This window comes from Narcine bancroftii, chromosome 5 (assembly GCF_036971445.1).
Source record: "Narcine bancroftii isolate sNarBan1 chromosome 5, sNarBan1.hap1, whole genome shotgun sequence".
NCBI classification, from domain to species: Eukaryota; Metazoa; Chordata; class Chondrichthyes; order Torpediniformes; family Narcinidae; genus Narcine; species Narcine bancroftii.
In genome coordinates this window covers 182,784,822-182,808,730 of record NC_091473.1, presented here as the reverse complement: position 1 = coordinate 182,808,730, position 23,909 = coordinate 182,784,822, and the positions used below count along the sequence as shown (strand labels likewise).

The following is a 23,909-nucleotide window of genomic DNA, read 5'->3' as shown; positions in this document are numbered from 1 at the left end:
GCTACACCAACAGACACATTGGGGAACCCAGGCGCTTGTTGATACCTTTCAACGATCTTTATACTGCTCCGGTATATATACAATTGCTAAACTCACTACTCGCAGCTGTCCGATCTGTCAGAGAATCAATAAGAAATCTATGCGCCCTGCACTGCCTGGCGGTCGCGACATCGCAGTTCGCCCGTTTCAACGCATACAAGTTGACTTTACAGAACTTCCTAAAATTGGTATTTACAAATACCTTCTGGTGATGGTAGATCATTTTACACGATGGGTTGAAGCTTTCCCCACCCCGAATGATCGAGCTATCACTGTGATCAGAATACTTATTGAATCTGTGATTCCCAGATATGGTCTGATTCAATCCATTGATTCAGACCGAGGTACACATTTTACCTCTCAGGTTCTCCAGGGTGTCTGCAAGAAACTGGGAATAGACTGGCAACTACATACCCCATGGCACCCCCAAATTTCAGGTCGAGTTGAACGAATGAAGCAAACTTTGAAAAATCAACTCACTCGACTTCATGAAGAGACTGGCCTCTCCTGGATTAAATCTTTACCATTAGCCCTGCTTAGAATTTGCACAGCCCCTCGTAAAGATCTTGCAGTCTCACCATACGAAATGATGTTTGGACTTCCATTTATGGGATTCCACACTGATACCCCTATCCCTGAGGCTAATGAACAATACATTTCAAAATTTCTACAGGGTCTTTCTACTTCTATACACGACCTGAAACAGAATTATTAGCCCAAACTCCACCCCTGGAGTTTCCTATCCATTCTATTAAGCCTGGGGATTGGGTTTATGTCAAAGCATGGCAAGATAACCAACTGAAACCTGCCTGGGATGGTCCCTACTGTGTACTTTTGATTTCAGACACCGCCGTGCGAACAAGAGAAAAAGGCTGGACCCACATCCAATGAATCAAACCAGCTACCGAACCACAGGATCACGACAGTCAAACTCAACCCTCCACCTGGCGTGCAGTGCCTCATCCTTCTGACCTGAAACTTACACTACGCCGTGAAAAAGTGCCGTAATGTTGTTTTTATTCTTTATTGTATTGTTTAATTGTTGCTTCTCCATTTCTGGGACATCACTTAATTACTCGCAATGTATTAAGTCCTCCTGGAATAGGGGCAGCAGAGGTCACAATTTTTTTCCTTTAGATTTTAGACAAGGTGTAGATTTAATTTTTAGCCATAGTGAGATATGCTTTAATAAGGGATTCCAATACGGACCAGGGGACCAGAACAGCTATAGCGAGCTTCACTTAACTTCCCACATAGATATTAAAGGTATGAGTTCTAAACCTGTAGCACAAAGAGAGCGATATGACAAAGACACACTGAATGTTAGTAACCAATGCACCTGTCAGAGAGAGAGAGTGAAGACGTTTGCTAATGTACAGAGACAGGCTTCGACTCACAACTTCAATTATACTCATACTGTAACACACATCTCTAATCGTAATGCACAATCCTCCCCAGACTGGGCTTTTCTCAAACATCCTTTGGGTTCCTCCGGCATTCAGAATCCTTACCACTGCATCGTTAAGGGGAGTTCCAGTTATAAACAGCAAAAGCGGCTACAGATCGCTAACGCTCCTTGCCATCTGAAACATCAAATCAGACTCCATGCAGCCTTGGGCATCATCATCCAACAGAACACAATGGCCCTGAGGTTACGGGCTGAAGACAAACAACGTTTACCAGCCACACTTCAACAACACCGCCTGCCTCTCGATTACAGCTTCGCTGCTGAAGGCAGTGCTTGTGAAAGACCCCTTAAAGACACTACTCACAACGGGCAGGCGGTTAAGAACACTTCTTCAGGACTTCAAAAAACTTCCCATGCCCAGGTACAGACTTTGTAACCTCGGTCCTCTGTGGGATGGACTGGACTTTTAACCGGTTACTGGAGTCTGATACTCGCAACCCTTTTAGCAGCTGGACTCATTATCCTCACCATCTTACTGCTTCCCTACATATAGACTTGTGCACATCATCAACCCCTTCGTCAGAACACTTTCACCCAAAGGATGTACGGTTCCCAACATCTTTCTGAGGACACGGAGACTGCTATCCGTTTATTGACCAGCTGGGAAAACCACCACGTTCCACTTTACCTCATCAGTAATACTGATCTAAAAGAAAACGGAGGATTGTGAGAGATGAGAAAAACTGACATTGCAATATGAACATGAAGAAATGAAGAAAATAAAATTGATACATAAGTAAATGAATGAAGCCAGTACAAACAACATGAGACATGGATATTAGAAGGCAGGAAGCTGACACTGTCTGAGTAAGATAAGAATCTCCTACACCAGCAAGTTCACTGAATGAAGGAGAGAAGGACAGACAATTGAGAATAGAAGTAGAGTTAGTCGGAACGAGATAAGGGTCGCCAAGCCCCAGATAGAATTAGCAAGGCTTGCATAAATAATTAGAAAACCCTAGACAAGATTAGCGAACCCTGCATATGAAGGGACTGTAACCCTGAGAGTTGGAAAGGTGTGAATGGAGAAAAGGGCAAGGTTGTGAATAAGGACAATGGGGATAATGGCATGAAGACATCGACAGGATACCCCCTGGCCCTCCAAGTACTGAAACTGCACGTAGGCAGGAAGGATTGCCTATGCCAAACCCATCCAGGTGGCAGAAGAATGTAAGGGGGAGGGTATTCTGATACTGAAATTCACTGTATAAAAGTTGGGTGAGCCCCAGTGTATGTGTGTATTCCCAGGGTAAGGGGAAGCACCCAACTTTGCATTGTTGTTGTAATAAATGTTCTTTGTTCTCAATTTTTGTCTCGAGCAATTTCTTTAAAGGTACTTCTGTTTCTAACACTTTCGACTTTTCTTTCTTCGCTGCCATTTTCTTCCCACCTTTACTTTCACTTTATTTTAATTTTTGTGTTTTCTGTGTTTTTTAAAAACTTTTCCGGAGAGGGCTGGAGTTCCCCGACCGGCCACTACTCCATCACGTGACTCCTCATCGGAAACCTGACGATGTGAAGAAAGTTGACTCGGCTGCATCTGGCCCGAAGACCAGGAAGAGCGGCTCAGTGTCCGTGTGTGAACAGGGACCAGGCGCTTCTCTCCCTCCCTCTCTCTCTCGGGGACGGCGGGGCTGCCGTTCACCGCGCTCGCCGCTTGTTTGCGCCGAGCCGCGGTGCAGCTCGCAAGGGGCGACCGGGCTCGTCCGGCGAAGCGGTGTCGCCTTCTCCCTTAACGCCGAGTTTCTCTCCCTCAGGTGAGTCGCAGGGTTTGACCATCCACACAGACCGGAGTCGGTTCAATGTCCCCGCCGGCGGCGACGCGACCTTTTCGGTGCGACCGTCAGTGAAGGTGAGGTCTGGGAACTGGGGTTTCATGGACAAAACCATTGTTACGTGGGTCGGTTCATCTGTAGATGTGGATAATGCGGTCACTTCACGGGCTGAGTTATTCCTCCCCAACGGGTCACTCCTGCTGAAGTCGGTGACCAGATCAGACAGCGGGGATTACACCGTGAACATGATTCCAGATGTCGGGGATCAGCAAACAGCGACCATCGCTCTGCTGGTCATTGGTGAGTGAGACGTCGATCTGGCTGAATGATTTATTTTGCGGCGACTGTTTCCGTTCCCGAGGTGAACACACACACACCCCCACAAACACACACAAACTCTCTCTCTCTCTCTCACACACATACAGTGTGGTGATCCTTGGTGTTGTGTCCAGGTTTTAAACCCTGATTTCTTGATAAACACTACAGAGGTTTGTAAGTTTAACAACACATTTCTTTACTCACCTCAGGCTACTGGGTCGCATATTGATACAATGTCTCTCACCAGGCATCCACCTCTCTCAGATATGATGTGGCTCTTAGTGTATTAGTGGACATGCTCCAGTGTAAAATGGTCCCAGGTTTCCTCAGTATATCACATCCCTCTTTCTTAAAACAATTATTAATATTTACAAAATTTATTACAACTTTAGGTTTTTATAAAATAAATCGTTCCTGCTTCTTTATCTGCAGTTGCAGTTAAGAATGAACTCTTCTATTTCCACATTTGCGGATCTATATCCTGTTCAGTGGAATCGTGCTGGTGGTAGGATGTTGCTTTGGACCTTGTTGCCACTGTTTGGTTCATTGGTTCTCCTGCCGCTCGCTGTGCAGTCGTTGTGGTGTTGCTGGTCGGGGTTTCGCGTCGTGTCCCCTCACAAGATTCTGTCTCAACGATGTATGACCTTGGCCTCACAGCTATTCTAACAATCTTTGCTGGACTCCAGGTTTTATATCACTGGCTCTTGAACATGCACATGCTGCCTGAGAAGAGTTCTGTTAAATGATTGTGCAAGTTTGTTAGAATGTTGACAACTTCCCTCTTGTATGTTCGTCAACTTTCTTGTTATTACCTCTTGGTCGTCTGGTGAATAGATTTTGCTTGGCAGGGTTGTGTTGTACTTTCTACCATTCAGAAGGTCTGCCGGGGCTTTCATGTCGGCCGTCAAGGGTGTTGCTGGCAGTGACAGAAGAGCAAGGTCAGGGCCTTAAGTTGACTCTCAGCACTTAGTGAGAGTCATTGAATTTTCTGTACTCACCTCTCCATGAATCCTGGCCCCTTGGGGTCATATGGCTACTTCTCTGAATTCTGTGATGGAATATTTGGAGATATTTTTAGGAGATAAATTGGGAAAATTCGAGTAGGTTACATACATACACACACTTTTAAAAAAGGTCTTATTTGTACTATTGAAGAATTCATAATCAGTGACTTTACAGAAACTCTGGAGAATGCTATGCACATTTCACAAGTAGATGCTAATTGAAATGACGTCATGAATGAATGGAGAGGACTTTAAAGCAACTAGCAGGAGACACACTGTTGATAGTTCTTTGCAAGGGCTTTGACGTGTGCACAGAAAAGTCACTGCTGGGTTCTTGTTTACCTAAAACAACAGATGGGAGCAGATGACTAACTCCTATTTTTTGCTGGAGAATGAGGGGGCTTTGCAAATGAGAGAGAGAAGGACATGTGGTTGGCAGTTAAAATCTCAGAGAGAGGGAGAAGCTTGTTGGAAGGGAAACAAAAACTACAGAGTGGCGGATGGCTGGAAGTGCAATCTGACTGATGTTTCTCTTGGAATAAGTGGAACAGAAAGTAATTCTGTGGCATCCTGCAAGACGAAGGTTATCATCTGGAGAACCCTGATGGGGCATCCTTCATCAGCAAGACATTGAGGTGAATAGTGGTGGTACCTCAGTTGTGGAAATCCTGGAACAACACACTCTCTCTGCAAACCCTACAAGGACCTTCCTGAGCAGTAAACATTTACCCTTTGAGCACCAAAGCCTGGTGAAGTTTAAATAACAATTACAGCACCGAAACAGGCCAATTTGGCCCTCCAAGTATCCTCCTCTAATCCCACTTACCAGCACTCTGCCCATATCCCTCCATCCAACCCCCTCTCATTCATATACTTATCCACTCTTTCTTAAATGACAAAATTGACCCTGCCTCCACCACCTTTCCCGGAAGCCCATTCCACACAATAACCACTCTCTGAGTAAAGAAGTTCCCCTCATGTTACTCCTAAACATTTGCCCGTCAACTTTCAACCTATGACCTCTTGTATCCATCTCTCCTACTCTCAATGGGAAAAGACTTTCCACATCAACTCTATCTATCCCTCTCATTATCTTAAACACCTCTATCAAATCCCCTCTCAGCCTTCTACGTTCCAAGGAATAAAGACTTAATTTGCTCAATCTTTCCTTGTATTCCAGATGCTGAAACACAGGCAACATGTTTGTAAATCTTCTCTGAACTCTCTCTATCTTTTCTATATATCGGTGACCAGAACTGGACACAGTACTCTAAATATGACCTCATCAATTCCTTGTACAGTTTCATCATTACTTCACAACTCCTATGTTCTATGGACTGATTTATATAGGCAAGCATACTAAAGGCCTTCTTCACCACCCTATCCACATGCACTCCTACCTTCAGGGAACAATTCTGTTTTATTCCCAGATCTTTCTGCTCCATGTAAAATTCTGTACACAGTATAAGACTTGCCTGCAACCAGTGAACGTGGAAGAATGAGAAATGAGATTGAACTGTGAACCAAAGAACTTTTCTTAAATGTGCACACACATTACATACATGTGCGCTTAGAATTGGAAGGGGGTTAAGTTGGATAGTAAAGTCAATAGTGATAAGTTAAAGTTTGATTCTGTTTTCATGTTTAAAGATAATTAAAAACAACTTTTATTTAAAAAACTGCTTGTCGTGGTGAATATCTATTGCTGCTGTGTTTTGGGGTCCTCGGGGCTTGTAACAATTCAAACGATGTGAACTGGGTCTGTGACAGATTATGTTCTATTTTGTATTGTTTTACAGCAGATGAATCGTGGCAGTTTTTTTTTAGTTTAGGTCACACTCAAAAACTTCAAAATGGATATCATTTAAAATGCCAGAGCTCTGTTCAAGCCAAACAGTTCAGGCTCCAGGTGCCTTTGCAAAAACATTGTTGGAGACCAATAAGGACTTCACAAGTAGGTGTTAATTGGACATGCTGTGGAGTAAAGGATTATTGTTTTGGAATCTCCAAGGTTTGCAAAGCCAAACTGTCCACACTCTCATGAGGGGACAGCCCTCATATCCTCAGAATTTGCTCAAGGTTCCTCCTGTCGCCTGCTGTAAATGTCTTCTCTGTGGAAGAGGGGCCAACACTGTGAGCGGTTCCCACGGTGAGAAATCACCACCCTGCCGCGGCACTGACAAAACCTCTCAATTCGAGGACTCAACCACTCTGCAATAAAGAGCAAAATGTCACTGATGAGTCTGGACTTTATGGACAAAGTCCCAGCTGTGACTCATTTCACTTTCCCGTTATATTTTCAGAGCCTGTCTCTAATGTCACTGTAACACTCAACAATTCAAATCCAGTGGAAGACAAGGATACAATACTTCTCACTTGTGATGCTCAGGGCACTGTGCAAACATGGGTGTGGTGCAAAAATGACCAGGCCATCCATGCAAATGACAGGGTATTAATATCTCCAGCGTCTCGTCATCTGACAATAAGCCACGTTAATAGAAATGACACGGGAACCTATAAATGCACCGTAGGCAATGACTTCAGCAAAAGCAGTGCAGAGACCATCGTGAAAGTTAACTAAGTATTGAGGTAGTTCGAGAGCAGATGACACATAGACATGGTCAGTGAAGATGGCATTCAATGTCTGCAGAGAATTCTGGACCAGCTGTCAAAGTGGGGTGAAAATTGGCAGATGGAAGTTAATGCACACAAATGTGAGGTGTTGCATTTTGGAAGGACAAACCAAGAAAGGTCGTACACAGTGAAACAGTGGGGAACTGAGGGGTGTAGTAGAACAGAGGGATCTGGGAATACAGATACATAATTCCATGAAAGTGGCGTCACCAGTAGACAGGTTCATACAGAGAGTTTTGGAACATTGGCCTTCATTGAGGACAGGAGTTGGGATGTTATGGTAAAGTTGTATGAGACATTGGTGAGGTCAAATTTGGAACATTATGAAAAGTAAAACACAAAAGACTACAGACGTCGTGGTTGAAGTAAAATCACGGCGCTGGAGAAACTCAGCAGGTCAAACAGCGTCCTTTACATTGCAAGGATAAAGATACATCAAGCCCAAAATGTTAGTCCTGTATCTTTAATATTGCATGTAAAGGACACTGTTTGACCTGCTGAGTTTTTCCAACATTATGTTTTTAATTTGGAGTATTGTGTACAGTTTTGTTAATCTAACCACAGCCATTATATCAATAAAATTGAGAGTGCAGAAAAGATTTACTAGAATATTTCCAGTACTTGAGGAACTGAGATATAGGGAAAGGGTAAACAGGTTGAGACTTTATTCCCTGGAGTGTAGAACAATGAGGAAGATTTGATGAGGTATTTAAAATGATGAGGGGGACTGACAGAATAAATGGAGTTCGGCTCTTTCCACTCAGGGTGGGTGAGATACAAACCTGAGGACTTGGGTTAAGGGGGAAAGTATAGGGGAAGATGAGGTGCATCTGTTGAGAGGGAGAGTGGTGACAATGTGGAACAAGCTGCCAGCTGAAGTTGCAAATGTGGGCTGTATTATTAAATTGAAGAAGGATTTGGATGCCAAGCCGGATAGGAAGCGAATGGGCTGGGTGCAGGTCTGTGGAACATGGGAGAATAATAGTTTGGCCCAGATGACCGTGGCTGAAGGGTTTGTTCTCTCTGGTGTAATATTCCATGGTTTGCACACCATGTTAGTAGTTACAGAATCGACAGACAATCTCGATTTCAGTTTGTAGATGGACCAGAGAACGTCCAAATTGAACCACGGGGTCCAGTTGAGGCCAATATTAGTTCTACAGTCACATTAACTTGCTCTGTGCTCTCAGTTCCCATTGGTGAATTTTTCTGGTTCCTTGGGACAAGTAAACTGCAGTCAGGTCAGGCATTTGCCATCAGGTCATTACAAGCGGTTAACCGTGGAAATTACACGTGTCAGGTCAAGAACTCCAGAACCAAGAAGAGTATGAATCAAATTGTCGAAATAACACTGCGAGGTGAGTAAACATTTCCCTCTGTGTTCCACGTGGATCACGTTCATAACATAAGCAGGAGATGAAGCGACCTAACTATTGGCATAACTGCACAGGTTACGTCAATGTTTCTCTCTGCATTCCACTTGGATTGAATTGTTTTGCCTGCCACCTGCGCACCTCTTCAGCCTGTAATGCTAATCAGAGAAACGTAACGAAGGGCTGAACGTGGAGTTGAACAGGGGTGAGAGGCGGTGCAAAGGGATTTACTGAGGAGCCAAGTGCCAGGTCATGCCCTCACTTCAATCTCTCGGGGGCAAGGTGCCCTTTCAGTTTTTGCTAATGCTTTCTTAACTCAAGAATGAGATAAGGTGCTCAGTGATGTTAATAGGATGGGTGAGGGGGGGGTTGAGTCAGTTTCCCGGCTTCAATACATGAGATCGAAGAGTTCCGTGTCTGAAAGCGGTGCCAGTCATAGTCAAATGCAGATTCGTTTGACAGCGCCTTCAGTTTGTTGATGGCATCGCTGGGAGCTTCAAGTCGTCTGGAATGGTTCTTAACACCCACAATCTTGGCTAGTGCTGGTGGACTGGTACTAGATCTACTGGGTCGATGTCAGGGCTGGTGTTTCTCCACGTCATATATAAATGATTTGGATTATGGAGAAGACGGCTTTTTGTGACTATGTTTAAAGATGATACCAAAATAGGACAGAGATGAGGCGAACGGCCAAAGAGGACTATTTCGGGAAGTGGATGGTCGTGCTCTTCGGTAGAAGAAATAAACAAGCAGACTTAATTAGATGGGAGGAAAATTCAAAATCCCAAGGTGTAAAGGGACTTGGGAGACGTCGTGCAGGATACCCTGAAGGTGAACCACCGGGTAGGTGAAAAAGGCGAATAGAATGTTGGCGTTCATTTTGAGCATGTAACAGCAGGGGTGTGATGTTAAGGCTTTACAGGCACAGGTGAGACCTCACCTGGAGTATTGGGTACAGTTTTGGGCATCTGGTTTTGGAAAGGAGAGGGTTCAGAGAGTATTCACTGGAATGAGACCAGGAATAAATGGGTTTTCATGTGAGGAAAATTTATCGGCACTTTATTTAAGTTTTAAAAACATGGTACATAAAATTACTAAACAATACAAAATATTAATAACTATAACGGAAACCCCTCTAACCCCCCCTTACCCAGAAAGCCCTCCCCCTTTGTATACCCCATTACCTAAAATCACCCCTATACTCACCCCTAACTACCTTTTTTAAAAGGAAAGAAAGGAGAAGTGAACTATAATATCAGATAAATATTGTGGATTGAGACATTGAACCACAACAAGGCAGAAATATTCAATGTTTTAAACCTATAGAGGCTCCAAATAAGGCTCCAATCTTTCCGATAGCTAAATAATTATCTCGTAAATTATATGTTACTTTTTCCAATGGTTCACGAGATCTCAGTTCAACAACAAAATCTGTACTCAATGTGCACAAAAAAGGAATGTTAACAAACTGATAGTGCATTACATAGAGGAAAATACAGATAGAGGTCTGCAGCCTGCATCAGGACATAAGAACATCACAAACAGGAGAAGGAGGCGGCCATTTGTCCGTCGAGCCTTCTCCGCCGTTCGTGGCTGATCCGAGGAAAGGCTCATCTCAGCCGACCTGCCTTTTCCCCACTTCTCTTTATTCTCCGACAATATAAAAATTTACCCAACTTGGTTTAAAGTTCTCTAGGTGGCCATGGACCTTCCAAGTCATCAACTATCGTAGCGACATTCCTGCTGGTCCATGAGAGTAAGAGTAGAGCGGACACAACATGCGAGTTTAATGAGAACTGACAGACGTTGTGTTCTCACCTGTTGGTCATAAAACATAGAATATTACACCACAGCACAGGCCCTACGGCCCACAATGTTGTGCCGACCGATATAAAAATACCCAAAACGAAGTTAAGTATTCGCTCACTCTTTCCCTTTCATCCCTGTTCCATCTCTTTTTAATCACCCTGTTGAACCAGCCTCCGCCACCACCCCTGGCAACGCATTCCAACCACCCGGCACCCTCTGTGTTAAAAGAAAACCTAACCCTCACTTTGTACAGACATCCCCTGGTGTTTGCTCGACCTTCCCTGGGAAAAAGGCGCTGGCCGTCCACATGGTCTGTGCCTCTCGTAACCTTGTGGAACCTTGTTAACTCACCTGAAGGGCTAGTGAAAATTCAGTGTTTGTTCCCTACATTCTATTGATTGCTTTTAAAGTTCTAATGTTCTTTTTGGAGCAACTTTCCTTTACTCCACATGATTTAGTAGTCAACCTGTCGGTCCCAAAAACAATGAACATGGAAGAGTTTGCGGGCAAAATAAACTGAACTGGTGGACAAAGTCCAGGGTTCAGACAGCCTACGGCACTGGTTCTTCCCACTCACAACCCACTTTAAATATTCCCCATGTCATCAGTGCTTTGTGATTGCAAAGGGATTACTTAAAGAGAGATGTGAGTGGGGAAAAAAAGTTTGAAAACCACTATTTTAATTGTACCTCATTGACTCGTTATGTGCACTGTTTCCAAACTCCAAAGGAAATGGGCCAATGACCATTTTTCTCAAGCAGAATATTTCAGTCACAATTGGGTCTAGAGCAGTGGTTCCCAACTTTCCCTTCCCACTCACATCCCAGTGTAAGCAATCCCTTACTAATCACAGAACACCGATGGCAGAGGGAATACTTAAAGTGGGATGTGAATAGAAAAAGGTTGAGAACCACTGGACTATGGGAAGGCAACGAAATGGACAACGTTTGGGATCTGAAGCCTGCATCAGGACTCGGGTGAGGAATGAGCTCAAGAGGTGAATGCTAGCTCAATTTTGACATTTGTGAAAATTTGTTCAGTTATCTGGGTGGCAGAGGTATGGAGGGATATGGACTGACTGTCGTTCAGTGGATCTCAGGGAATAACAGTTCTGCACAGAAGGGTCAAAGGGCAGTTTCTCCACTGCTGTGATCTATGAATGGAGGAAGGTGACGGAGGGAAGGGTGGAAGGAGGGTGGGATGGAAGATGGAGGGGTTTATGTGGTGTAGGTGAAGGAAAATTGATAAGAAAGGCAGATGATGGGTGGATCCAGATAAGGAATGGGTGGTGGGCAGAGAGGAACGGAGGGGGAGGGGATTGATTGATGGCTGGGTGGTTTTAACCCATGAGTCCCACTCAGGCAAGATCAGAGGGGGAGGGGGCAGGTACCCACTGAGTTGAAACACTTAGTCCTACTCATGTGGGCGAGGAGAAAGAAAGTGGGGTGTGGGGGGGGGGGGGGGGAGATGCTCGGAAAATCTCCTTCACTTGGTTATGTCTCAATACACGATGTAACCTTGTGAACTTGTTCACCCCTCCTCCCCCTCCCCAGAAACAAACCCACTTCCCCTTCTGCTTCCTTCCTGTTAGCTTCCATCCCATGATGTGACATGGCTCCTGTGACATGGCTCCCTTATGCACATTTTCAGAACGACTCTCTCCTGGTGGTTTGTCGGCTGGGGCGAAAGCTGGCGTCGCGATTGGCGTTATTGCTGGAGCTGCAATGGTCTGCGGGTTGGTCGTGTGGTTTGTCAGGAGTAATATGAACAGGTAAATGCACTTCATTCAAATGTTTCCTGCATTTTGATTAAACACGACAAGGGTGTTGTCCTCAGGCGACAATTGTAATTTGCAGCTCAATTTGTATTTCATACCTTTTGTCAGCTAATCGGTCGCTGTTTCTGCAATACAGGACGTTGTTCAAAGTCAGGTCACATTTGTTGTCATCTGATTGCACAAGTGCAACCCGGCGAAACCGCCTTCTCCGGTCCTCGGTGTATAAACACAACCAGACATAGCACAAACGCAGACAAATAATAGATATGCAGGACAGGTGTTTGAAAAACTCGGCAGGTCAAACAGTGCCTTTATATAGTAAAGGTAAAGATACATCACCAACGTTTCGGGCCTGAGCCCTTCATCAAGGTGTGGGGGAACATGCGAGATGTCCAATCAAAAAGGGAAAGGGGGAGATGACCAAACAACAGGGAGACATCTTTCATGCTAACAACATTAAAGCCCAAGAAACAGCCCTTCTGCCCTTCTAGTCTGTGCTGCCTATTATTCTGCCTAGACCCACTGACCTGTACCCAGTCCGTAGGCCTCCATGTCCCTCCCATCCATGAACCTGTCCAAGTTCTTCAGTTTTAAAAATGAGCCCACGTTCACCACTTTTGCTCATTCCACACTCCCACCTCTCAGTGTCCAGCTATTTTCCCTCAAATCTGCCTCAACGTTTCCTCTTTCAGCCTGAACCCATGTTCTCCAGTTTGTATCTCACACACCCTCAGTGGAAAAAGCCTCATTGCATTTGCTCAAGGAACACAGCCCTCCCATCGGTGTGCAAGATCTCGACTAGATACAGAAAAGCTTCCAGGAACGACTGAAAGCCGGAGAGGGTTCGAGTGAAATTCGCACCTGTGGAATCAGTCCTCGGAGAGACTGGGGTTTGAGGTTGATTTCACTCCATTGATGACATCCACTAGGGGGAAATGACTTTATTAAAGCAGCCACTATCCCCCGGGACCCCCACCTCCCAGACCATTCCATTTGCACTCTGCTCCCATCGAGAAGGAGGTCCAGGAGCCTGAAGACGGGTTCCCAGAGTCACAAGGACAGCTTCTTTCACCCCCCCACCACCATCAAATTCCTGAACCCCAGACACGGCCTCACTTTTAGTGCTCTATTTTTGTTACTTTTTTCCAGTCATGTTGTAAGATGGTTATAAAATGAATGTTTTCACGATGTGGCTGAATTTCACCACTTGTCCAGAACAATAACTTCTGATTCCGATTTTGGATCCTTTTCCATCAGGAGGGCGCCTCCGGGGAGACGTGCAGCAGAAATCACTGCGGGAAGAAACAGTGAGAGAAATCCTTTTCCCATCCCCACGATACTCTTCCCTTAGAAATACCACCAGCTGCCACCGTGCTGGGAATTGATTTGGGAAACTTTATCACATGAGGGAGGGCAGTTGGAGTGTCATGACGGGGCAATAACCCCGCATTTTGGCTTGTTGGTTTTGGCGATTAAGGTTCGAGTCTCCATTTATTAAGAAGACAGGAACATGGGAGCAGGAGACAGCCCGCCGGCCTTCTCCACCATTCAATGAGACCAAGGCTGATCTGAAGATCATCTCCACTGACCTGCCTTTTCCCCATATCCCTTCATTCCCCCTCTATGTAAAAATCTACCCAACCTGGTCTGAAATCTATTTACTGAGGTCGCCTCCACTGCTTTAACGGGCAGTGAATTCCACTGATTCCCCAGCCTCTGGGAAAAGCAGTTCCTCCTCCTCTCCGGCCTAAATCTACTCCCCGGTATCTTGAATCCATGTCCCCTCATTCTGGTCTCCCCCACCAATGGGAACAACTTACCTCGCATTAGCTGATTTTCATCATTTAATACGTTTCCATAAGATCCCCTTTGGCAGCACCTTCTTGCCCTCACTTCCTGCTTCCGATACCTGACTCCCATGAGCCAGTTTCCAGCAACCAGTGTGGGTTATTTGACCACAGTTCTCCAACCTGGCATTCCTGATTTTGATACTCGTACCTTCATGCTGACGGTAGTGGGTTGAATATTCAGTGCGCTGGACGGAGAGGGACTTCAATAATTCCTTGAGCCCTATTGACGCAGCTCTCACATTAATTGTGTTCATAGAGGAAAGGGAGACAGACCCCAGTGATCCTCGGCTGTCTGGACCAGTGGTTCTAAATATTTTTCTTTTTCCATTCAAAATCCATTTAAGTCATTCCTAGGCCATCGGTGATTTATGATTAGTGAAGGATTGCTTCAGGTGGGATGTGGGTGGAAAGAAAAGGTTTACTGACCCTAATTGTCTCGTTTAATGCACAGGTTCTGAACTCCAAAGGAAAGGGTCCAATGACCATTTTATTCCAGCAAAATATTTCATTAACAATCAGATCTAGAGTGGTGATTCTCAACCTTCCCTTCCCACTCACATCCCACCTTCAGCAATCCCCCACTAATCAGAGCCCCAGTGGCCTAGGGATTACTGAAAGTGGGATGTGAGTGGAAAGAAAAAGGTTGAGAATCACTGAGTTAGACCTTTGGGTCGATACTTTGCAGTTATCGTCCCCCACAGTAATGCCTCCAGACAGGACACCCCTTTCGTGCCCCTGTAAGAGGTTGTTCAGATGGGGGCCGTTGGACTCGCCCACCTCAGCTTCCTGAGGACGTGTGAGCACTGCTGCGCTTTCAAAGTGTTGCTATTCCAGGCTCTGCGTCGCTTGACCTGTGGCCCATTGAACTATATTTGAACATAGCACATTGCAGCACAGAAACAGGCCCATTGGCCCTTCTAGTCTGTGCTGAACTATTTTTTTGAATAGTTCCATTGACTATAAGATGATATAGAAAGTGTGTACTGAATCACTATTTTGTTAACTTTACAACGCTACTAATCTTTCTAATAAAATGGACCGCTGCCCTTTTATCAACATGATCTGCCCTATCTATATCCCTCATCAATTTTATAAACTTTTATTAGGCCATGCAGAGAAAAAAATCCAAGTTTGTCACTAATCCTGGCAAATCTCTTCAGCACTCTCTCCAAAATCTCCATATCTGTCCTGTAACGTGGAGACCAGAAATGCACACAATACTCCAAATGTTACCTAACCTAGTATTCGGCACCTACGGGGATTGGTAGATGCCTGATAAGTGCATTTTTCCTTGCTTGAGATTGTGTGATTGGCAAACTAACCGCCAGAAGGGGCCCAATTTTGAAGTTTCGTGTTTTTTTTTACCTATTTATTTTCCGCCAAATTTTAGCTGGCTGCTTGAGGCTGCCACTTACTTGAATTCCAAATAAAGGGGTTTTTACTGTAGCTCAAACACGACTCCCTGGCTTTTATTCTGCATATCCAAATCGATGAAGGCAAGCATGCCTTCTTTACTACCTTGTCAACTTTCACATGCATCCCGAGATGCTCTCCACATCAAAGGTCCTGTCATTTATGTTCCCATACTATTAGACCTCAAGTATAGCACTACTCTTTGCAGATGATGCCGCTTTAGTTGCCCATTCAGAGCCAGCTCTTCAGCGCTTGACGTCCTGCTTTGCGGAAACTGCCAAAATATTTGGCCTGGAAGTCAGCCTGAAGAAAACTGAGGTCCTCCATCAGCCAGCTCCCCACCATGACTACCAGCCCCCCCACATCTCCATCGGGCACACAAAACTCAAAACGGTCAACCAGTTTACCTATCTCGGCTGCACCATTTCATCAGATGCAAGGATCGACAATGAGATAGACAACAGACTCGCCAAGGCAAATAGCGCCTTTGGAAGACTACACAAAAGAGTCTGGAAAAACAACCAACTGAAAAACCTCACAAAGATAAGCGTATACAGAGCCGTTGTCATACCCACACTCCTGTTCGGCTCCGAATCATGGGTCCTCTACCGGCACCACCTACGGCTCCTAGAACGCTTCCACCAGCGTTGTCTCCGCTCCATCCTCAACATCCATTGGAGCGCTCACACCCCTAACGTCGAGGTACTCGAGATGGCAGAGGTCGACAGCATCGAGTCCACGCTGCTGAAGATCCAGCTGCGCTGGATGGGTCACGTCTCCAGAATGGAGGACCATCGCCTTCCCAAGATCGTATTATATGGCGAGCTCTCCACTGGCCACCGTGACAGAGGTGCACCAAAGAAAAGGTACAAGGACTGCCTAAAGAAATCTCTTGGTGCCTGCCACATTGACCACCGCCAGTGGGCTGATAACACCTCAAACCGTGCATCTTGGCGCCTCACAGTTTGGCGGGCAGCAGCCTCCTTTGAAGAAGACCGCAGAGCCCACCTCACTGACAAAAGGCAAAGGAGGAAAAACCCAACACCCAACCCCAACCAACCAATTTTCCCTTGCAACCGCTGCAATCGTGTCTGCCTGTCCCGCATCGGACTGGTCAGCCACAAACGAGCCTGCAGCTGACGTGGACTTTTTTACCCCTTCCATAAATCTTCGTCCGCGAAGCCAAGCCAAAGAAAGAAGATAGCACATCTCAACTGTCCAGATTAACCTCCATCTATTATTTCTTCACCCACATTTCAAACTGATTTATATCTTTCAGCCTTTTGAGTCTATCCACAACTGCACCAATTTATGATGTTTGTGAACTTCCTAATCAGCCCACTTACATTTTCACAGAATCAATTATATACAGTACATCGCCCCTTGTTTCTCACCAACAACTGGGAACTTTGCAGCCCTGTATAAATCCGCACGCTACAAGCAGCAGAACAGGAGAAGCTCATCAAGTCCTCTGATAGTACAAGTACAACCCAACGAAACAGCGTTCTCCGTTCCTCGGTGTAAAAACATGCAGACACACATATGGACATAGCACATATTTAGACCAATCTCTGCTGTACACATATGATAAATATTGTTTCATACATACAAGAGTTTCGGGAGGTCATTGTGAGCTGTTCCTTTGGGCGTTCAGCATTCTCACCTCACGTAGGAAGAAACTGTTCCTCAGCCTGGTGGTGCCTGCTCTGAGACCCCCGTATCACTTCCATGACTGGACCTCCTGTGTGTTGGGGATGATGGAGGTTACAAGGGGTGAAATGTACAGGATGGGTGGGGTGTTTGAACCATTTTAATTTAATGCATGGATCCAAGGGGCCGGTCCTTCTCCTCTGCATTGCAGAACTTACTCTGATATGTAACTGGAGTGACTGAGTGTTTTGTATTCCCACAGATGCCTTGACCACAGATGCTGAAAGCACATCGCAGACGTATGAAAATATCCCACGGATGAATGTTCGTACTGTTGAACTTGTATGGTTTGGTATCCATGTTTCCCATTTTCGTTCCATACGCCACGGGTCAGAACGGTCAGAGCACCATATGCAAAAGCCCGAGGGAAATTCGACAGGTCATTCAGCGTATCCGGGAAGTAAAGGCGTAACCAATTTCTCGGCCCGAGCCCATTGTCAAGGGAGCACCATGTTTGGGGAGGCGCAGTGCCTCATTTGGGGGGGACGCAGCACCTCGTTTGGGGGGGACGCATCACCTTGTTTGGGGGCACACAGCACCTCGTCTGGGGGTCAATGCCCCCCCCCCTTGGCGCCGGCCCTGCATGCAGCAACTGTGGCAGAGGTGCTGTACCCATGGTCGATCACAATCTGCAGAGGCCACAGTGTCAATGGTCAAATAACTATGGTCCAGTGTCTATTATCCAATATCTGGAACTGAATTCCACGGAAAAGTTAAGCAGGTTCAGATTTTATTCCCTGGAGCGTAGAAGTATGAGGGGAGATTTTATATTTAAAATGATGAGGGGGATGGACAGAGTAAATGAAGACAGACTTTTTCCACTGAGGGTCAGTGAGGTCCAAACCAGAGGACATGGGTTAAGGGTAAAAAGGAAAAGGTTTAGGGGGAACTTCTTCAGACAGAGTGTGGTGGGAATGTGGAAAGAGCTGCCAGCTGAGTTGGTGAATGCGAGCTCAATTTTAGCACGTAAGAAAACTTCAGACAGTTACAAGGTTGGGAGGGGTATGGAGGTCCATAGAGTGGGGGAAGGTCAGTGGGGCGAGGGGGAATTATAGTTCGGCCCAGATCAGAAGGGCCAGTTCCTGTGCCGCAATGTTCAGTGGTTCTATCCCTGAAGTCAAACACGCCCATGTGCATTGTCCCAGACGGCAATGAGCGTGAACATTTTTCGAGTTCATGTTTATTCTTCCCTGACCCTACATGTGGAACCAGAGGAAAGAGCATTTCTCTGGTCCATGGAGTACACTTAAACACACAAGACATAGCACCTCATAATCAGGTCAAGATAAAATTTCTGCTGAATATTAACGATGAAATTGGGGTAATTATCTGGGTCAAAGGATGCTGTTCATCAGTCTCATGGCCTGTGGGAAGAAGCTATTTTGCAGCTTGGCCATGTGTCTAAGAGGTGACCAAAGGTCGTCTGATAATTCTTTGAGCCCCATTGAAATGACGCTCCCGGTTAATATGATTTACCGGCCGTTTCAATAACCCTCTGTATTGACCCGGTCTGGTGCTTCGCAGCTACCGTCGCGCAACGAGGCAGGTGGACAGGACGCTCTCCATTGTACTCCTGTAAAATGTGGTCATGATGGGGGAGGGGTGGTGATGGATGTAACCTTGCCCTCTTCAACCTCCTGAGGAAGCGCCAGACCTCAGGAATCGGGTGTAACCCGGATAAATGTGTTCCTTGTACCCTTGGTTCATTTTCTGCTACTCCATCCACAGAAACCCAAACCGCCTCCTGATGATAGCTCCACGTATATGGTAAGAGAAGTACTTTGTTCATTCCGTTCCGGCGTGTAGAAATAATACCCGGAGTAACCCGCTCAGCTACTGGAGACTTCTCCATCAATTAAGAAGGATTCCATCTCCCGTGTTCACTTTGCCCTGGATCCCGATGTTCCCAAATCCGCTCAACGCCCAAACGTCTATCGAGCTCAACATGGAATGGAGTAAAGACGTTGTAACATCGAACAGTGCGACATGGGGGCAGATCATCCGGCCCACGATGTCTGTGCCGAACACTATCCAGATTTAAGCAAAACCCTTTCTGACACCTGATCATCTGTATTCCCTGTTCCCTGGATATTCGTCCAAAACCTCACATAGACTTGATACTGTATTATTGATCAAATGCACCGCCTCCCACCCCCTTGTCATCCCCATTACCCTCACCTGGCCATCCTTGACCTGATTGGATCATTCCGGAGCAGATCTCGGATCGGCTGATCTTTCACAAATCCCACGTTGGAGTTGGGGAATTGTCCAATAACAGGTGCCCTAATTAAACCCCCCCCCCCAATAGATCCTGCCTAATAATGTCACTTTTCCCCCTCCCCAATTCAGCGTGGTTCCACGAGATCCAGTCTTATCCTGGTTCATCACCAACTTGACATCCAAGTCGTTGTGATCAATGTTCACACGATGATCTGATATGGAGAGGCCGGTTCCCCTGTCAGGTTCATTACGAGAACAGGGTGTCTACTTGGAACATCTACGGACGGTTACAAGAAGCCCTCTTGGTTGCCCTGAAGATATTATTTCCCATCTAATCCTGTCGCTTCGAGCACGTCTCGGTCAATATAAGAGAGATTATATCACGCACTCACTCAATCTTATAGTTTTCCATTATCTGTCTGGATAGGTTTCCCTCAATCTCCCGGTGCCTATTCAGAAGCCGGTAGTGTCGCTCCATCAGAGTGAATTCCTCTCTACTCTCCCGTATTGCCCCAGCGCATGTGCTCCCTTTCAGTAGCTGCGCTTTGTAACCCATCCCAGTCACCTATTTCCCCTTGCCCCTCCATCATCCACTAAAAGCCATGACCATTCGGCCTCCAGCCCTGTTCCTCTCCCAGCCAAATCTCCGTAACGGCCGCCTCACAATTCCCTTCCAATTCGATTGCCCCGAACAATCCCCTTTCGCCTCTGACGATATGTTTTGTGCATCGTTACGACCTCGTCATCTTCAACAGGGACTGAATTTGGAAGATCGATCCGTTTACAGTGACCTGAAAAGGTAACGAGGCAGAACGTTCTTGTAGCATTTCTGTGTCCACTCGATCCATCCAGTTTCCTATTTAACTCGATATGATCTTTTATTTTTCCGCTCCCACAGGTAACGCGACTGGTGAATCGAAGGTGGTCGTTGATTTGTGAACGTCGACCACCAACTGCATCCCATCGAGGGAGATGACGACGCACACCTTCCCTCTCATATGTCCGTGACAATTATTGTCCACGTCGCCCCCAGTGATTCCCGTTCTCTGCTGGTCACATCCTGGTGTCTGTGACATTATGACACCGTGAACACAACCCCCACCCTCACCCCTCTTCCCTCTCCACCCCTCTTCCCTCTCCACACTCAACCCCGTTCCATGCCCGCCGGAGAACTTGCAAACGTTTCTCGTTGTTGGGTTAAGTAATTCTTGTTTCTCTGTCGGTCTGCGCCCTCTCGCCGCGGGTCATCCTATCCCGTAGCCCCTGAAGAGGTGTGTTAATACCCCAATATTTCATTCACCAAGGCATGTATCTTCGCTTTCGCTGCCGGTCTGCTATGTGGGAATGTAAACAAGTTTGATGGGTTCAAAGAGCAACAGGTCTGGATACAGGAAGGGTCTTCATTGAAACACATGTAATGGGATAATGACAGGGTTAACACACACCAGTAATTTCAATTACACCGCACAGTCCAACCCAGTCACATCGAACTTTGCACTTACCGATAGCAGGAACTGCTTACACAAGGATATGACAACCCAGTCACATCAGATCCAATTACCGATTTAGCAAGTGTTTGTCAGACTCATCACAACCAACGCCACTGCCCACACGTTATCTGGAATAGCTCCACAATGCGCAACAACCCCAATCCATTGGTCGAGCGCACCTGACCAAGCCTCTCCAGCGTTTCCACAGTTCGCGACCAGGAGTGGAGCAGGGTTCGCTGAGAGGCAGAAGAGAAAGAGCTGCTCCGCATGGTGGACCTTGCAGCGAGCAGGGGTGGGGGTGGGGAGTCCAGCCCAGGTTATCACTAGATGTTTAAAGAGGCCAATGGTCAGGTATGCACCGATGGGTGGGTGGAGTCCAATCTTGATTGGCAGGAGATGCAACTTCCTACGCCATCCGGGATTCGGCAGCTGATAAAGTGTCATCCAGGTGTCAAGCAGCACCAACCCTCACCCACCCCCCACCCCCTGCCCGGCGAGTCGAGCCCATTCACGAGAGCAAGCACAACCTCGGGGTTGACTCCACAACGCACGGATCCTGAAAACGTCTCCGTTATCGGTGTTGGGGCATCCAACTCGACCCGTGAGGGGCAGAACCTCTACCTTTATCCAGTGCCGTCAGGAGACATGGACGCCGTGGTTCTGGAACGGCCCGGAAGACACGTGTTTGTAAGACACAGCGACCAAAGGATTTAGAGAGAGTTCGAATGTGCTTCGTGACGCCGAGTGCCGAATACATTTTTGATTTCGATTTCAGATTTGTTGTCAGAGTACGTACATGACCTCACATACAACCCTGAGATTTGTTTTCTTGTGGGCCCGGGTGAATTACCGCTTTCTGGAAGTGCAAAAAAAAAACTGTACCCAAAGTACACAAGCAAATACATAAATGTGAACAAACTGACTGGAGGGGGGTTGGAGCGGCTGTTCCTGAACCTGGTGGGGGCGAGTCCTGTGGCACTTGCACCTTTTTCCTGATGGCAGCAGCGAGAACAAAGCGTGTGCCGGGCAGGGTGGGGGTCATTGATAATCGCGTCTGCCCTCCCGACGGTATCGTTCCCTCCCCCGTAACACCTAATGAGCCACATATGCCTGGGATCGTCTGATCTTGGAAGCGAAGCAGGCTCAGGACTCAGAGGGGAATGATAGAGGAATTAGGGGATATGGGGAGAAGGCAGGTAGGTGGAGTTAGGTCATAAATTAGATCAGCCAGGATCGTATTGAATGGCGGAGCAGGCTCCATGGGCCATTTTTGGCCTACTCCTGTTCCTACTTCCTATGTTCCTATGGGAGACCGCCTGGGAACACCAGGTGCTGTCGGTTTCTGTGAGGGTCGCTGGACAAAGGGGCGACTCTTTGCCTTACGGTAGACAAAGTTAACGAATTTCAGGTACCTTGCATTCTAAATGTAGTATTACATGACAATAATGGAACCTTGACAGTGGGGAGGGTTTTGATCTCCTGGGCTGTGTCCATTACCTTTTGCAGGGCTTCGTGCTCCGTGGCTATTGGTGACCCCGTGATGCAGCCGGTCAGCGCACTTACCACCATGCCTCTGTGGGAATGTGCCACACTTTCCGATGTCATACCTTAGTTTCAATACGTGGTCTAGGAAATGTAAACGAGTTACTGAGGAAACAAAAAATTCAAAACTATTCAATATTTTTAAAATATGCACATTTACATTTTTTAAAATGTGATAAAGAACATATTAAAATTTCTTCCTGCACCTAATTTACAGATCACTATCCTCTGTTCTCTATGTCATCGATAGGGGGCGCTCTCTCCATTTACCTGCTGTGCTGTGGAGCATATTGTCCCGAATCATTAAAGGTTCTATTATTGTCCATGTTAAACTACATTTAGAATTGAACCTGCATGAAATTCTTTAAATTTGTCAAAGACAAAGTCCAGAGCCCCCCTCACAGAAATGAGGCCCCAACGAGGAATGAACGCTCGACTCCTGGTTCGCAAGGATAACATTCCCAGCAGGGTGATTGGGGGTTGTGTGCCCCAGCCAGTGGATGTCTCCACTGACATACTGAACATCTGCCTGAGTAGCGATGTGGTCCCTAAGTGTTTCAAAGGCGCAACCATTGTCCCTGTGCCAAACAAGTTGCCTGTGTCCTGCCTCGTGTCCATCATCATGAAATGCTTTGAGAGGGTCATTGTGGGGTACACCAAGCACCTGTTTAAAATATGTTTCAGTACAGAAAAATCTTTAGTTCCTTTAAACGACTCACTATTCCATTTCTACAAAATTAATTCCCCTTCAGTTTAAATCTTTGTCCTCTGTCTACTGATCCCACCCTCCCCCCAACTCTGGGCCAGAGTTAGAGCTCAGTGGTTAGAGCACTGGTCTTGTCAAGTGAAGTCAATTTTATTTATTGTTCATACCCTGCTCACTGGTAAAGGCGTTTCTCCAGGACCACAGAGAATATTTACATAGATATCAGTTAGGAAAGCAGTTCATGCATTAAAATATTAAGACATATACACTGAAAGTCCACGACGCACTATCCACATCTGTACTGGGAGCTCAGGAATATGTTGACTTGGGGGGGGAGGGGATGTGGGAAGCTGTTTTCCCCTCTGCATATAGATCCAACCGCTCCATGGACGATGCAATGGGCACCTCCCTCCATCTAGCACCCACCTGGAAAATAGGGACTAGTAGTCCAAATCCTATTTATTGACCAGCTCAGCATTTAACATACCTGATAGGGAAGTTGGGCCTGCTGGGTCTAAACACCTCCGTCTGCACTTGGATTCTTGACTTCCTGATGGGGAGACCTCAGGCAGTCTGGGTCGGAAACCCAAGACCATCACACTGAACACTGCCCCCCACCCCCCCACTGACCATTGATGGCTCCACTGCTTTTTTTTAATTGTTTTTTTTTGAAATTTTATTTATTAATTTTAACATATGAAGAAAGTAAGTAATTCACGTACAGAAAAAATACAAAATAAAGTAACACAAGTACAAAGTAACATAGTTAATAGAATACCAA

At 46.2% G+C, this 23,909-nt stretch overlaps 1 protein-coding gene across 1 annotated transcript; it reads left to right on the top strand.

Annotated features, from left to right (window-relative positions):
* The first annotated feature begins 1,307 nt into the window (after positions 1-1,307).
* On the top strand, positions 1,308-21,692 carry LOC138765381 (uncharacterized). Its single transcript, XM_069942423.1, has 9 exons — positions 1,308-1,868; positions 2,001-2,173; positions 3,029-3,582; positions 12,071-12,191; positions 13,455-13,504; positions 17,373-17,434; positions 18,899-18,937; positions 20,146-20,189; positions 20,289-21,692. Exons 1-9 carry the CDS (start codon positions 1,308-1,310, stop codon positions 20,290-20,292), a joined length of 1,608 nt encoding a protein of 535 aa, XP_069798524.1. The 3' UTR covers positions 20,293-21,692.
* The last annotated feature ends 2,217 nt before the right edge of the window (positions 21,693-23,909 follow it).

Excerpts from the sequence above, each read along its gene's own strand:
- LOC138765381 (XM_069942423.1), top strand. The coding sequence starts at position 1,308 with ATGAGTTCTAAACCTGTAGCACAAAGAGAGCGATATGACAAAGACACA. Across the intron at positions 2,174-3,028 it reads CTAAAAGAAAACGGAGGATT|AAAGTTGACTCGGCTGCATC; the intron begins GTGAGAGATGAG and ends GACGATGTGAAG. Across the intron at positions 17,435-18,898 it reads AAAATATCCCACGGATGAAT|AAACCCAAACCGCCTCCTGA; the intron begins GTTCGTACTGTT and ends CTCCATCCACAG.